Below are 17,500 nucleotides of genomic sequence, written 5' to 3' on the forward strand. Positions count from 1 at the left end.
CATATCTGAGAGTATGAGCGATTGAATTGGGGGGGGGGGGGTAGTAGGAAGTCTGGGGGAGCAGGTAGCTGACTAGTGGTGGCTATTCAGCAGCCTGATGGTCTGGGGGTAGAAGCTATTGGCCAGTATAACAGTTTTTGCTCCTCTACTGCCCGCGTCTGAGTGATGGAAGCAGGCAGTGTGCACCCAATGGTGTGTTCGGGCTGAGCGTACCACCCTCTGCAGAGCCTTGCAGTCTGCGGCGGGGGAGTTGCAGTATCAGGCGGTGATGCAGCCCGACCGTATGCTCTCGATGGTGCTCATGTAGAACACTGTGAGGGCCCTCGGGGACAGGCACGACAGTCGCTGAAGTCCACAATCAGCTCCTTTGTTTTGCTGACATTGAGGGAGAGGTTGTTTACCTGGCACCACACCGTCAGAGTGCCTACCTCCTCTGCGAACTTGATTATGGAGTTGGAACAATGTGAGGCCACGCAGTCGAGGGTATACAGGGAGTACAGGAGGGGACTAAGGACACACCCTTGTGGGGTCCCCGTATTGAAGATCAGTGTGGAGGAGATCATTTTGCCTACCTTCACCACCTGGGGACTGCCTGTCAGAAAGTCCAGGACCCAGTTGCATAAGGAGGAGTTCAGTCCCAGGGCCAGAGCTTTGTGGTGAGCTTAGAGGGCACTACGGTATTGAAGGCCGAGCTGTAGATAATGAACATTCCATTTGTCCAGGTGGGTGAGGGCAGTGTGCAGTGTGATGGCGATTGCAATGGGCGGTAGTTGAATTGGAGAGGGTCGAGTGTGTCGGCTTAGGAGGAGGTGATGTAGTCTTTGACTAGCCTCTCGAGGCACTTCACGATGACGGAAGTGACAGAAGTGAGTACTACGGTTGGTAATCATTCAGTTCAGTTACTTTCCCTTTCTTGGGCATGGGGATGATACTGGTGGGGATAACGCCCTGAGCTAAAGAGAAAATGTCAGAAAACACAACAGCTTGCTGGTCTGCACATGCTCTGAGGGCGCGGCTAGGGATGCCCTCTGGACCGGCAGCCTTGCGAGGGTTAACACGCTTGAATGACTTACATGCGTCCTCCGTGGAGACCGTAGGCATGTATCCCTCGTTGTCCTCAGGGGATCTCCTCGGCAGCTCAGAGTTGTTATGCTCGAAGCGTGAGAAAAACGTGTTTAGCTCATCTGGTAGGGCGGCGTTGGTGTCTGCGACGTGACTGGCTTTCTTGTTGTCATCCGTGATGAGTAGAAGCCCCTGCCACATACAACTCGTGTCTGACACAATGGCTAGCAGGCATAAGTAGGGCAGAGAGGAGAGGATCAAACCTCCGTCTTCATTCCAGCACTCGCTAGTTGTGACCAGTAACCCATGTATTTTAAGGGTAGGCTGGTTGGCGGGTAGTTGGTGAGGCTGAAATACTACTGGACCACCCCCGTAAGTAGGGCAGAAAGGGGGAGGGAAACAGAGGAGGAACAAACCCTCAGTCTTCATTCCAGCACTCTTTCATTTCCCCCATATCATATAATATAATCATCATATCCATAATCATCTCTGCCACAGTTTACAGTGTGCCTTCGCAGTCAGACACTCTAACCAGGCTGAGAATACCAGCGGGTAGCACTGAAACATGAGAGGTGTTATTACTGTGGAGAGGTTTCAGCTTGTAGCCTTCTGCAGCCTTCTGCAGCCATCACCCCTGTACCTCTTCCCGCTCTTAGTCTGGACATGGTACTTTGGGGTTGTGACATGAAACTGAGAAGTGTACTTAGTGTACTTCAGCCCTAGAGGAAGTGTACTTAGTGTACTTCAGCCCTAGAGGAAGTGTACTTAGTGTACTTCAGCCCAAGAGGAAGTGTACTTAGTGTACTTCAGCCCTAGAAGAAGTGTACTTAGTGTACTTCAGCCCCAGAGAAAGTGTACTTAGTGTACTTCAGCCTTAGAGGAAGTGTACTTAGTGTACTTCAGCCCTAGATGAAGTGTACTTAGTGTACTTCAGCCCTAGAGGAAGTGTACTTAGTGTACTTCAGCCCTAGATGAAGTGTACTTAGTGTACTTCAGCCCTAGAGGAAGTGTACTTAGTGTACTTCAGCCCTAACTAGCGAGTGCTGGAATGAAGACAGAGGTTTGATCCTCTCTTCTCTGCCCTACTTATGCCTGCTAGCCATTGTGTCAGACATGAGTTGTATGTGGCAGGGGCTTCTACTCATCACAGCCCTAGATGAAGTGTACTTAGTGTACTTCAGCCTTAGAGGAAGTGTACTTAGTGTACTTCAGCCCTAGAGGAAGTGTACTTAGTGTACTTCAGCCCTAGAGGAAGTGTACTTAGTGTACTTCAGCCCTAGAGGAAGTGTACTTAGTGTACTTCAGCCCTAGAGGAAGTGTACTTAATGTACTTCAGCCCTAGAGGAAGTGTACTTAGTGTACTTCAGCCCTAGAGGAAGTGTACTTAGTGTACTTCAGCCCTAGAGGAAGTGTACTTAGTGTACTTCAGCCCTAGAGGAAGTGTACTTAGTGTACTTCAGCCCTAGATGAAGTGTACTTAGTGTACTTCAGCCCTAGAGGAAGTGTACTTAGTGTACTTCAGCCCTAGAGGAAGTGTACTTAGTGTACTTCAGCCCTAGAGGAAGTGTACTTAGTGTACTTCAGCCCTATAGAGCAGCGTATATACTTACATCCTGCGCAGCTTCTTGTATGGAGAGAAGGTTCCAGGAGGAACTGACTTGATCCCATTCTGCTCCAGACGACTAGAGAGGAAAGGGGGAAAGATGGGGGAAAGAGGGGTATAGATACCATCAGGTCATAAACCAACAACAGAGTCCACTATAGAAACAAAGCAGAGTAGTCATACATCACTGCCGACACATGGTAATTGGTCAGCTGTTGCCAACTATCTTAATCCCTGCTGTGTGTATGTGTGTGTGTGTCTCTGTGCGTGTCCGTGTCTGTGTGTGTGTGTGTGTCTCTGTGTGCGTGCACGTGCATCTGCGTGTGTCTTTCCTCTCCCCTGGTTCATTAATATAGATCTCTTCCTGTCCTGTGTGTGAGTCATAACATCTCCTCTGGAAAAATAAACAGGTCTGGAGGAGAGAGGACCAGGGAGAGACATGGAGGAGAGAGGACCAGGGAGAGACATAGAGGAGAGAGGACCAGGGAGAGACATGGAGGAGAGAGGAACATGGAGAGACATGGAGGAGAGAGGACCAGGGAGAGACATGGAGGAGAGAGGAACAGGGAGAGACATGGAGGAGAGAGGACCAGGGAGAGACATGGAGGAGAGAGGAACATGGAGAGACATGGAGGAGAGAGGACCAGGGAGAGACATGGAGGAGAGAGGAACATGGAGAGACATGGAGGAGAGAGGACCAGGGAGAGACATGGAGGAGAGAGGACCAGGGAGAGACATGGAGGAGAGAGGAACAGGGAGAGACATGGAGGAGAGAGGACCAGGGAGAGACATGGAGGAGAGAGGACCAGGGAGAGACATGGAGGAGAGAGGACCAGGGAGAGACATGGAGGAGAGAGGACCAGGGAGAGACATGAAGGAGAGAGGACCAGGGAGAGACATGGTGGAGAGAGGACCAGGGAGAGACATGGAGGAGAGAGGACCAGGGAGAGACATGGAGGAGAGAGGACCAGGGAGAGACATGGAGGAGAGAGGAACAGGGGAGAGACATGGAGGAGAGAGGACCAGGGAGAGACATGGAGGAGAGAGGACCAGGGAGAGACATGGAGGAGAGCGGACCAGGGAGAGACATGGAGGAGAGAGGAACATGGGAGAGACATGGAGGAGAGAGGACCAGGGAGAGACATGGAGGAGAGAGGACCAGGGAGAGACATGGAGGAGAGAGGAACAGGGGAGAGACATGGAGGAGAGAGGACCAGGGAGAGACATGGAGGAGAGAGGACCAGGGAGAGACATGGAGGAGAGAGGACCAGGGAGAGACATGGAGGAGAGAGGACCAGGGAGAGACATGGAGGAGAGAGGACCAGGGAGAGACATGGAGGAGAGAGGACCAGGGAGAGACATGGAGGAGAGAGGACCAGGGAGAGACATGGAGGAGAGAGGACCAGGGAGAGACATGGAGGAGAGAGGACCAGGGAGAGACATGGAGGAGAGAGGACCAGGGAGAGACATGGAGGAGAGAGGAACAGGGAGAGACATGGAGGAGAGAGGACCAGGGAGAGACATGGAGGAGAGAGGACCAGGGAGAGACATGGAGGAGAGAGGAACAGGGAGAGACATGGAGGAGAGAGGACCAGGGAGAGACATGGAGGAGAGAGGACCAGGGAGAGACATGGAGGAGAGAGGAACAGGGAGAGACATGGAGGAGAGAGGAACAGGGAGAGACATGGAGGAGAGAGGACCAGGGAGAGACATGGAGGAGAGAGGACCAGGGAGAGACATGGAGGAGAGAGGACCAGGGAGAGACATGGAGGAGAGAGGACCAGGGAGAGACATGGAGGAGAGAGGACCAGGGAGAGACATGGAGGAGAGAGGACCAGGGAGAGACATGGAGGAGAGAGGAACATGGAGAGACATGGAGGAGAGAGGACCAGGGAGAGACATGGAGGAGAGAGGACCAGGGAGAGACATGGAGGAGAGAGGAACAGGGAGAGACATGGAGGAGAGAGAACCAGGGAGAGACATGGAGGAGAGAGGACCAGGGAGAGACATGGAGGAGAGAGGACCAGGGAGAGACATGGAGGAGAGAGGACCAGGGAGAGACATGAAGGAGAGAGGACCAGGGAGAGACATGGTGGAGAGAGGACCAGGGAGAGACATGGAGGAGAGAGGACCAGGGAGAGACATGGAGGAGAGAGGACCAGGGAGAGACATGGAGGAGAGAGGAACAGGGGGAGACATGGAGGAGAGAGGACCAGGGAGAGACATGGAGGAGAGAGGACCAGGGAGAGACATGGAGGAGAGAGGACCAGGGAGAGACATGGAGGAGAGAGGAACAGGGGGAGACATGGAGGAGAGAGGACCAGGGAGAGACATGGAGGAGAGAGGACCAGGGAGAGACATGGAGGAGAGAGGAACATGCTGGAGACTCCAGACATCACAGATCACAAAAAGTGTGTGTGGCACTGCTCTCTGTCTCTGTCTCTAACTCTCTCACTCACACACACTTCCTAACGGTGGAAACTGAGAGTCACAGATGTACTGTAATCAGTCTCAGATGTTAAGGAGAAACAGGCCTTGAAGCCAGTAAGGACTGGGCTCTGAACCCTGTTGTGTGTGTGCGTGTGTGTACACGGCTGCCAGTGTGTATGTGGTTGAGTGGTGGTGTGGCAGGGCATGCAGACAGCTGTCTCTCTCCTGTTCTGTTCCAGTCCTCTAACCCATCTAAGTCTCATTAAGCCCAGTTTTAAAAGCTGTCAACTGACCTACAGATAAACAGCCAAGGCTGGGGCAGCATGGACCTGGAGCTGTGGCTTTGTCGGGGGATGGGGCTCTGGATGTGGCCAGGGCAGGGGCTGTGGGATTGGACTGGGATAGGGCTAGAGCTGGTAAATATGAATGGGTCTAGAGAGAGGGCTGGGGAAGGGCTAGAGCTGGTAAATATGAATGGGTCTAGAGAGAGGGCTGGGGAAGGGCTAGAGCTGGTACATATGAATGGGTCTAGAGAGAGGGCTGGGGAAGGGCTAGAGCTGGTAAATATGAATGGGTCTAGAGAGAGGGCTGGGGGAGGCTAGAGCTGGTACATATGAATGGGTCTAGAGAGAGGGCTGGGGAAGGCTAGAGCTGGTAAATATGAATGGGTCTAGAGAGAGGGCTGGGGAAGTTGGGGTTTGGGTTTTGGGACCAAATGGGTGGAGTGATAGGAATGAGGCCCACCAGTAAATCAAATCAAATCAAAATGTATTGGTCACGTACACATATTTTGTAGATGTTATCGTAGGTGTAGTGAAATGTTTATGTTCCTAGTTCCAACAGTGTTGTAATACCTAACAATACAAAACAATACACGCAAACACAAAAAATGTCATTAAGAAATTAGGAAATGTAGAAATATTAGAACAAGCAATGTCAGTGTGGAATATAAATATACAGTATATGTATATGATGGTGTGTGTATAGACATTATGGACAATATATGAATAGAAAAGGTGTACAGCAGTAGTTATATAGGATGAGCCTTGACTAGAATACAGTATATACATGTGAAGTGGGTAAAACAGTATGTAAACATTATTAAAGTGACCAGTGTTCAATGACTATGTACATAGGGAAACCGGCTAGTAACATTGATTAAATTTCAGGGCAGCGTACAAAGCGGTGGCCGGCTATTGGTGACTATTTAAAAGTTTGATTGACTGGAGATATAAAATATTTTTCAGTCTCTCGGTCCAAGCTTTGATGCACTCTGCCTTCTAGATGGTAGCGGGGTGAACAGGCCGTGGCTCGCCACACAGTCATGGGTGAACAGGAAGTACAATAGGGGGCTGGGCACGCAATCTTGTGGGGCCCCAGTGTTGAGGATCAGCGTAGCGGAGGAGTTGGTTCCTACCTTCACCACCTGGGGTCGGCCCGTAAGGAAGTTCAGGACCCAGTTGCACAGGGTGGGTTTCAGACCCAGGGCACCGAGCTTAGTGATGAGCTTGGAAGGAACTATGATGTTGAGCTGTAGTCGATGAACAGCATTCTTATATAGGTTTTCCTCTTGTGCAGATGGGATGGGGCAGTGTGCAGTGCGATGGTGATTGCGTCATCCGTGGATCTGTTGGGGCGGTCAGCAAATTGAAGTGGGTCTAGGGTGTCGGGAAAGGTGGAGGTGATATGATCCTTAACTAGCCTCTCAAAGCACTACATGATGACAGAAGTAAGTGTGGCACTGTGTTTTCCTCGAGGTGGGCAAAGAAGGTGTTTAGCTTGTCCGGGATCAAGGCATCGGTGTCTGTGATGTAGCTGGTTTTCCCTTTATCATCTGTGATTGTCTGGAGTCCCTGTCACAAACGTCTCTTGTCTGAGCCATTAAATTGTGACTCCACTTTGTCTCTGTACTGACGTTTTGCCTGTTTGATTGCCTTACAGAGGGCATAGCTGGACTGTTTGTACTCGTCCATGTTCCCAGTCACCTTGACGTGGTTAAATGTGGTGGTTTGCGCTTTCAGTTTTGAGTGAATGCTGCCATCTGTCCAGGGTTTATGGTTTGGATAAGTTCTGATCGTCACAGTAGGAACAACATCCTCTATGCACTTCCTGATGAACTCAGTCAACGAGTCAGTGTATATGTCAATACTATTCTCAGAGGCAACCCAGACATTTTAATTGAACCTTTATTTTGACATGAGGGGCACTGTATACTTAAGCAAAGACAAGTCCAAATTGTCGGTCCCTAATGACTTCTTGATGTCAATACCTATTAAGGCAGCAAGAAATTCTATTTCTGTGAGTTGCCAAAAAGATACCCTGACTACCATTTCCCAAGTCATGTGAAGTTGACTGATCATCCATCGAGGCAACTGGAGGCTGTATGTGGGAATAACAGTCAACTGACTGGACAAGACCAGCATGACCACCATTTCTTTCAAAGGGATCACTAACTGAGTCTGTCATAGCGCTAAGGAAGTAGTTTGATTTGGTCTGTTTGACCGAGGCAGTGATCTATTTCTCAATTGCCTAAATAGCAGCCAATCAGCTAACGAGACAGTTTGTCTAGTCTTGGCTCAGGCTTGATTTATTTTCAAGAGGAGGTCTGAGAGTACCATGAGGTAGTTCAGCTTTTTACTCTGAGTCGCTTGAGTTGGCATGTTTATCAGCCAGAGAGGTAAAAATGGATGAGAAGTGCTCTGAAATAAAATACTCTATCCCAGTCCGCGTGATCAAAACAATCTTGAAGCATAGATTCTGATCGGTCAGACTAACACTGAACAGTCCTTACAACGGGTACTTCCTGTTTACGTTTCTGACAGTACCATAGTGTTAAGCCTTACTTCAAAACACTTCCAGGGATATTATCAGTGTTTCAGCCTTATTTCAAAACACTTCCAGGGATATGATCAGTTTCAGCCTTATTTCAAAACACTTCCAGGGATATTATCAGTTTCAGCCTTATTTCAAAACACTTCCAGGGATATTATCAGTGTTTCAGCCTTATTTCAAAACACTTCCAGGGATATTATCAGTTTCAGCCTTATTTCAAAACACTTCCAGGGATATTATCATTCAGCCTTATTTCAAAACACTTCCAGGGATATTATCAGTGTTTCAGCCTTATTTCAAAACACTTCCAGGGATATTATCAGTTTCAGCCTTATTTCAAAACACTTCCAGGGATATTATCAGTTTCAGCCTTATTTCAAAAACTTCCAGGGATATTATCAGTGTTTCAGAGCCACATATTTAAAATAGTAAAAGAGCCACATGCGCATAATTTCAAGAACATTTCGAATAACAAAGCCACTCCTGTTCACAAGTCCAGCTGCATGCTGTAATAGGGCGTCTAGTTTGATAAAATATGATTTTAAACCTGGCTAGATAAGCAGAGTAGACAGCTTTAGACTGTAGAGTCTGGCTCAGAGTGTGATTGGAGTGAACAGGATAAATCCCACATACTTTTAATGCTGTTGAATTCTGTTACTGACTGCTGACCAGAGTAGATTTACACACACACACGCCACCCACTATGGTTAGGGACTTAGGGTAAATGTCAATTTTCAGTGTGTGTGTGTGTGTGTGTGTGTGTGTGTGTGTGTGTGTGTGTGTGTGTGTGTGTGTGTGTGTGTGTGTGTGTGTGTGTGTGTGTGTGTGTGTGTGTGTGTGTGTGTGTGTGTGTGTGTGTCCATTCACATGGTACTGTGTGTGTCCATTAATGGGAGGTAAATGGTACATGTTGAGTTTTTGCATACTCAATGACTTCCCTCAATAACACAGTTTCAGGTTTCCATATATTTCATTGAAGAATGTTCTGATTCAAAGCTATGGGCCTTTATTTATGGACAGATAGAGCTGTATAATTGACATTCTTAGGATAGCTGTGATTCCAGACCACAGATTCCTGCGGTAGTCATGTTCTCTGTGTGTGTGTATGTGTGTGTGTGTGTGTGTGGGTGTGTGTGTGTGTGTCACAGCATTGTGGTCTCATGTCCCCACAGTGAGTCAGGGTGTTTTGCCAAGTGGCTTTAGTTCCATCTATCATCATGTCTGGAGCAGGAGATCCCAGGGTACTGTATAAAACACTGTCTGGAGAACAAGCTGACTGACTGTCTGTGTGAGTGTGTGCATGCGTGTGTGTGCGTGTTTGCGATTGTGTCCGAAAATGTTTGAGAAGTGCATTAAGTGTGTGAATGGGTTTTATCATATAGGAGTGTGTCTGAGTGTGTGTCTGAGCGTGAGTATGTCAGTGTGGGACAAAAGCCTTCCAGACAGCATTCATCTCTCCACCCCCCTTCTCAAATCAGTACATCCAAGGACTGTTTCCAACGTGACAAAAGACCACAGGTGACAAACATGTGAGATTAGAGGAGGCACAGAGGAATCAATCAGGGTCAGGACACACACACACACACACACACACACACACACACACACACACACACACACACACACACACACACACACACACACACACACACACACACACACACACACACACACACACACACACACACACACACACACACACACACACACACACACACACACACACACACACACACACACACACACACACACACACACACACACACACACACACACAGAAATATTGATTCCTCTGTCCTCTAGCCCAAGCCTGAGGCCTTCATCCCTCCCTCCATCTTTCCCTCTCTATCCCTGCCTCTCTATCCCTCCCTCTATCTCTCTCTATCCCTGCCTCTCCATCCCTCCCTCTATCTCTCTCTATCCCTCCCTCTCTATCCCTCCCTCCCTCCCTCTCTATCCCTCCCTCCTTTTCCAGTCAACCAAGCAAAGATAAACAATTTCTATAAGTAGCCTTGACATGGGGAATCAATGCCTGTCGTCGACCCATTCATCAGGTGTCTGTCTCTGTGTGTATAATATAATCAATAGTTGTAATTCTATTCATTAGGCTATGGGTTTTCATTAGGGCTGAGAGAGACAGGGTGACATACACACAATGGAGTCTACTCTAAGGACACATGCTCTATGTGTAACAGTATAACTTTAAACCGTCCCCTCGCCCCGACCTCGGGCGCGAACCAGGGACCTTCTGCACACATCAACAACGGTCGCCCACGAAGCATCGTTACCCATCGCTCCACAAAGGCCACGGCCCTTGCAGAGCAAGGGGCAACCCTACTTAAGTCTCAGAGCAAGTGACGTAACTGATTGAAATGCTAGTAGCGCGCACCACCGCTAACTAGCTAGCCATTTCACATCCGTTACACTCACCCCCCTTTCGACCTCCTCCTTTTCCGCAGAGTACTAACCAGTGTGATCCGGGTCACGGCACCAATGTAACAGTATAACTTTAAACCGTCCCCTCGCCCCGACCTCGGGCGCGAACCAGGGACCTTCTGCACACATCAACAACGGTCGCCCACGAAGCATCGTTACCCATCGCTCCACAAAGGCCACGGCCCTTGCAGAGCAAGGGGCAACCCTACTTAAGTCTCAGAGCAAGTGACGTAACTGATTGAAATGCTAGTAGCGCGCACCACCGCTAACTAGCTAGCCATTTCACATCCGTTACATATGAGACAGAAAGTCTCATGTTGTAGCCCCCAGGAAACAACCGAGACATATTCACAAACAACTGTATTACTATCAGTGTGTATAGCATAACATTTTTACCAAAACCTCTCACTATGTGAGGTCCTTGAGAAGACGGCAATAATTGACACGTTTAAAATAAACCGTATGTGTGATTTACATCTGCAGTAAAATGTAGAGCCCTGTTCTATGGGAAGTACTGAGAATGTTACGGCATGGTCTGTTTTTGGAAAGAAATTGGCTGTATCTTTACAGTTGCCAACAGTCAGCCCCCTAGTGAGATAAATAAAAAGACTGAGTCCATCTGACACAAATACACAGTACACTAACCTCTCAGGGGCTGAGACCCACAGTCATATCAGGCCTACCAGGGACAGACTAACTAACTACAGACCCACAGTCATAACATGCCTACCAGGGACAAAGTAACTAACTACAGACCCACAGTCATAACAGGCCTACCAGGGACAGACTAACTACAGACCCACAGTCCTAACAGGCCTACCAGGGACAGACTAACTAACTACAGACCCACAGTCATAACAGGCCTACCAGGGACAGACTAACTAACTACAGACCCACAGTCATAACAGGCCTACCAGGGACAGACTAACTAACTACAGACCCACAGTCCTAACAGGCCTACCAGGGACAGACTAACTAACTACAGACCCACAGTCATAACATGCCTACCAGGGACAGACTAACTAACTACAGACCCACAGTCATAACAGGCCTACCAGGGACAGACTAACTAACTACAGACCCACAGTCCTAACAGGCCTACCAGGGACAGACTAACTAACTACAGACCCACAGTCATAACAGGTCTACCAGGGACAAAGTAACTAACTACAGACCCACAGTCATAACAGGCCTACCAGGGACAGACTAACTAACTACAGACCCACAGTCATAACAGGCCTACCAGGGACAGACTAACTAACTACAGACCCACAGTCATAACAGGCCTACCAGGGACAGACTAACTAACTACAGAGGGCTGTAATATCTCTCCAGTTTTCAGACCTCACGTCTCAAAACCCATGAACATAAAACTGTCTTTCATTAACAAGCAGCAGAGAGACGCATAGCTCTCCATGTGTAAGTAATGAGAAGTGTGTGTGTGAGCGTGTGGATGTGTGTGTGTGTGTGTGTGTGTGTGTGTGTGTGTGTGTGTGTGTGTGTGTGTGTGTGTGTGTGTGTGTGTGTGTGTGTGTGTGTGTGTGTGTGTGTGTGTGTGTGTGTGTGTGTGTGTGTGTGTGTGTGTGTGTGTGTGTGTGTGTGTGTGTGTGTGTGTGTCAGGACTGGAGTGGCTCATTAACCAAGCATTAGTGTTGGCCTTGATATCCACCAGTCTGCCTCTCTGCCTCCCTGTAATAGAAACTGATTTTATAATGAACTTCAAGAGCTCACATCAGACCTGCTGTGGAGAATTACAGAACTCTCCTTCTTTCCTCCCCCTCCTCTCACTGATCCACCTCCCATAAACCTGCCTGGGGTAGTGGGCCGAGAGAGGGAGCAGAAGGATGAGAATAAGAGGCAGGAGAGGGAGACGGAGGGAAAGAGGGAGGAGAAGGGAAAAGAGGAGGAAGGGAAGAGAGAGACTGCAGTGAGGATAGAACTTCAAACAAAGCTCTGGCGGATAGGAAAGGAGGAACTGAGGGAGGTGAGGAGGTGAGAAGAGAGGAGGGAGAGGGAATAGAGGTGTGGCAAAAGAGAAAAACAACAACATTTATTCAGATTTATTCTAAACCAGCTTTCCAAAGAGGATGAATACTGTACATGTTCACTATTGTATGGTGAGAAACTAATGAAATCTCTATGTAACAGTAACAATAAATGCAGTGGATGGAACATTGTGAGTAGAGCTATATATCTTTCACCTTCCTCTCTATGTGCTAATGTGCCTGTAGTGCTGCTGGCTCTAGCAGAGATCTTATTGGTTACATAGATCAAGGCACAGGGACACTAGAAGGACATTACCAGAGAGAGAGAAATTACTTCTGAGGAGTTTATGGGTTGTTAAGGGACGCCAGGCAAAGATAGACCACTAGTCTATGGGTCTCATTGCCCCCTAAAGAGCCTGGGCTGTTTATAAATACCCACCCAGCAAGGGTCAGGACACACACACACACACACACACACACACACACACACACACACACACACACACACACACACACACACACACACACACACACACACACACACACACACACACACACTAACCCAGCATGTTCCCTAATAACCCTGACCCATTTACAGTGGCTGGGTGAAGCTAAGAAGTAATATCTTTGATACGCAGCTAAGCCAGGCAGGAAGGCATAACATTTCTGCTTTAAAAGTACCCTGCCAGAAGAGTCAAAGGGCATCACATCTTTTTGGCCCCTCAGTGACCGAGGTTTGAATCTGGAATGGCGGTTCTGTACTACAGTAAGTAATAGATACTGTATGAGATTCTGTCCTTACCTTGCATTCTAGGGATTTACAGAGAGCTTCCAGAGCCCGAGGTTAGAAGGGGTTCATATTTGGTGCAGATATCAGTGCTGATTATAGGGATGTAAACTAACACACACACACACACACACACACACACACACACACACACACACACACACACACACACACACACACACACACACACACACACACACACACACACACACACACACACACACACACACACACACACACACACACACACACACACACACACACACACACACACACACACACACACACAAACAACCAGATGTGGATATCCCTAGATTCCACTAAAATATATCACCTTACTCGGCCTCCCCTGAAGGGGCTTATGGGTAACAGCGGTGATGTGTTTAGGCCAGCTAATTGGCAACATACTGTACAAGAGAGTGTGGTACTTACATCTCAGCCATGGTGTCAGGAAGGTTGGCTGGTATAGCTGTGAGGCCTTTTCCTCTGCAGTCCACAATATTGTTACTACAGGTACACATGGCAGGGCACGAACCTCCTCCTAGGCTGCAGGGCTGCAAGCCGGAGCTCTCTGAGTGACCTGGAGACAGAAAAAGAGAGAGAATGGGAAAGAGAGGGAGGGGGAGAGGTTCAAGTCCTGCTAAGGGTGGCCAGTCTAAGCAGGATTACAGAATAGGCAGCAGAGTGATCAGACCAGGGGGATTTGGGCAATGACTAGAAATGAGAAAGTGGTGTGTGTGTGTGGGTGTCCATTCCTGTGTGTGTGTGTGTGTGTGTGTGTGTGTGTGTGTGTGTGTGTGTGTGTGTGTGTGTGTGTGTGTGTGTGTGTGTGTGTGTGTGTGTGTGTGTGTGTGTGTGTGTGTGTGTGTGTGTGTGTGTGTGTGTGTGCATAGAAGAGAAACTCTCCCAGTCCCACACACCAGCGTTAAGGCTTTCACCAGTCTTAAAGTTTTCACCAGCGTTAAGGTTTTCACCAGCGTTAAGGCTTCCACCAGCGTTAAAGTTTTCACCAGCGTTAAAGTTTTCACCAGCGTTAAGGTTTTCACCAGCGTTAAGGTTTTCACCAGCGTTAAGGCTTCCACCAGCGTTAAGGTTTTCACCAGCGTTAAGGTTTTCACCAGCGTTAAGGCTTCCACCAGCGTTAAGGTTTTCACCAGCGTTAAGGCTTCCACCAGCGTTAAGGCTTCCACCAGCGTTAAGGCTTCCACCAGCGTTAAGGCTTCCACCAGCATTAAGGTTTTCACCAACGTTAAGGTTTTCACCAGCGTTAAGGCTTCCACCAGCGTTAAGGTTTTCACCAATGTTAAGGTTTTCACCAGCGTTAAGGCTTCCACCAGCGTTAAGGTTTTCACCAATGTTAAGGTTTTCACCAGCGTTAAGGCTTCCACCAGCGTTAAGTTTTTCACCAGTGTTAAGGCTTCCACCAGCGTTAAGGTTTTCACCAACGTTAAGGTTTTCACCAGCGTTAAGGCTTCCACCAGCGTTAAGTTTTTCACCAGCGTTAAGGCTTCCACCAGCGTTAAGTTTTTCACCAGCGTTAAGGCTTCCACCAGCGTTAAGGTTTTCACCAGCGTTAAGGTTTTCACCAGCGTTAAGGCTTCCACCAGCGTTAAGGTTTTCACCGACGTTAAGGTTTTCACCAACGTTAAGGCTTCCACCAGCGTTAAGGCTTCCACCAGCGTTAAGGTTTTCACCAACGTTAAGGTTTTCACCAACGTTAAGGTTTTCACCAACGTTAAGGTTTTCACCAGCGTTAAGGTTTTCACCAACGTTAAGGTTTTCACCAGCGTTAAGGTTTTCACCAGCGTTAAGGTTTTTCCACGCGTGTGTATCTCAACTATGACAGCTGCAGAACCTTAAGACATACATGAGAGAAGACATTGACTTGCAAATGAAGTCAGACGAGATTCCCCTGAATGTTTTGACATGCATGTAAAGGAAGAGTAACATGTGATATGTCAGATGGTGTATCAGTGTCTCTCTCCTCATTCTCAGTTGGATGTAAACTTGGGGAAGCGTTCAGAAGTCAGTCGTATCTCATGGCATAATGGACTAGCATGTCTGAATGGTGGAATTCACGGCATTTTTCTAATTCAGCTCCTCTAACCCCCCTCTGTCTCTTCTCTAACTCCCCCTCCTCCCTGGTCTCTCTCTCGCTTCCTGCTTACGTTTGTTCTCCAAAATCTGAAAACGGCACAATTTGCATACATTATGCACATCCCACTGACATTGTCTCCCGATACCTGTTCAAAATGTAACGTCCTTGTCAAAAACGAGTGTTCGTGTGTGCCCATTTGTGTGTGTGTGTGTGTGTACTGCTCAAGTATTTCCAGCCTAACCTAGAAAAGTGTATGAAACAGACTTTTAAATGGCCTCATTTACTCTGCATTACTAATCTGCTGGGTTTCCTACTATGAATATTTGATCTGCTCCCTATCCCTCTGTGTGAGAGTGTGACTGTGTGTGTGTGTGTGTGTGTGTGTGTGTGTGTGTGTGTGTGTGTGTGTGTGTGTGTGTGTGTGTGTGTGTGTGTGTGTGTGTGTGTGTGTGTGTGTGTGTGTGTGTGTGTGTGTGTGTGTGTGTGTGTGTGTGTGTGTGTGTGTGTGTGTGTGTGCGCATCCTGGTTTATTGATGACAGGAGAAAGTCCTACTGCTCAATGGGACTGAGACAGATCTAGGGACTAGCAATGGCAATCAGCCCAGCTCTCTCTCTTTCACACAGACCTAGAGGTAATTAATGGTGCTAGATAGACTCTATGATAGTGGTATTCAAACTTTTCTGGGATTTTTTCCCCAACAATTCTTTGCACTCCACCCCAAATCTAATGAAACAATCTTAAAATCTGTACATTTCGATTTTTACATGAACAAATACCCTTCAATTCATTGCATTTTCATCTCTTATCAAAATGAAAAGAAACCAACAAATAAATGTACTTTTATTTTTTTTAAAGTATAATATTCATTTGTTTATATGTATATCTATCTATACACTGAGTATTGCAAAAATGAGGAACACCTTCTGCCCTCAGAACAGCCTCAACTAGTCTGGGGATGGACTCTACAAGGTGACGTAAGCATTCCACAGGGATGCTGGCCCATGTTGACTCCAATGCTTCCCACAGTTGTGTCAAATTGGCTGGATGTCCTTTGGGTGGTGGACCATTCTTGATCCACACAGGAAACTGTTGGGCGTGAAAAACCCAGCAGCGTTGCAATTCTTGACACAAACCGGTGTGTCTGGCACCCTCTACCATACCCCGTTCAAAGGAACTTAAATATTTTGTCTTTCCCATTCACCCTCTGAATGGCACACACACACATCCACGTCTCAATTGTCTCAATGTTTAAAAATCCTTCTGTAACCTGTCTCCTCCTCTTCATCTACACTGATTGAAGTGGATTTAACAAGTGACATCAATAAGGGATCATAGCTTTCACCTGGATTCACCTGGTCAGTCTGTCATGGAAAGAGCAGGTGTTGTTAATGTTTTGTATACTCAGTATATATATATATATATTTTTGGTGACCCCACTGCAGTTCCCTCGAATACCACTGCTCTATGGCATATCTAGCTGTCTTTGTGTCTCTGAACACTATGGCTGGCTATACTGATTCAGATCACACACATTACCCTGCTGACTCGTAGCTTGTGGAGGCGCCTGCATGTGTGTGTGCATTAGACCAGTCATTCTGATTCAAATCACATACTAGGCATTACACAGTAAAACTCCTGGCACCAACCCACGGCCCATTGCACTAATGACAAACGTTTAACTACTTACCTCTAGACTGCTTTAATGGATTAATAAAACTACACAGATATACCGATACTGAGTCCACGAGTCACTATGTGTAACGAATCAGATGCAAATTCAAAGCATCATTCACTGTGTGTTTGTGTGTGTGTGTGTGTGTGTGTGTGTGTGTGTGTGTGTGTGTGTGTGTGTGTGTGTGTGTGTGCGTGCGTGCGTGCGTGCGTGCGTGCGTGCGTGCGTGCGTGCGTGTGTGTGTGTGTACGAGCGCGTGTGTGTTTGTGTGTGTGTGTGTGTGTGTGTGTGTGTGTACGAGCGCGCGCGTGTGTGTGTGTGTGTGTGTGTGTGTGTGTGTGTGTGTGTGTGTGTGTGTGTGTGTGTGTGTTTGTGTGTGTGTGTGTGTGTGTGTGTGTGTGTGTGTGTGTGTGTGTGTGTGCGTGCGTGCGTGCGTGCGTGCGTGCGTGCGTGTGTGTGTGTGTACGAGCGCGTGTGTGTTTGTGTGTGTGTGTGTGTGTGTGTGTGTGTGTACGAGCGCGCGCGTGTGTGTGTGTGTGTGTGTGTGTGTGTGTGTGTGTGTGTGTGTGTGTGTGTGTGTGTGTGTGTGTGTGT

At 47.9% G+C, this 17,500-nt stretch overlaps 1 protein-coding gene across 11 annotated transcripts in view; it reads right to left on the minus strand.

Annotated features, from left to right (window-relative positions):
- LOC139571108 (slit homolog 1 protein-like) overlaps nucleotides 1–17,500 on the minus strand; it is a 174,411-nt gene that overhangs the window by 48,804 nt on the left and 108,107 nt on the right. For all 11 annotated transcript variants that reach the window (XM_071393662.1, XM_071393663.1, XM_071393660.1 and 8 more), the window contains exons 9-10: nucleotides 13,568–13,715; nucleotides 2,673–2,744 (exon numbers count right to left, since the gene is read on the minus strand). In XM_071393662.1, coding sequence (XP_071249763.1) covers nucleotides 2,673–2,744; nucleotides 13,568–13,715 — 220 coding nt within the window. The remainder of the gene's footprint in view (nucleotides 1–2,672; nucleotides 2,745–13,567; nucleotides 13,716–17,500) is intronic.

The sequence above is a fragment of the Salvelinus alpinus genome, chromosome 3 (genome assembly GCF_045679555.1).
Source record: "Salvelinus alpinus chromosome 3, SLU_Salpinus.1, whole genome shotgun sequence".
Lineage (NCBI taxonomy): Eukaryota > Metazoa > Chordata > Actinopteri > Salmoniformes > Salmonidae > Salvelinus > Salvelinus alpinus.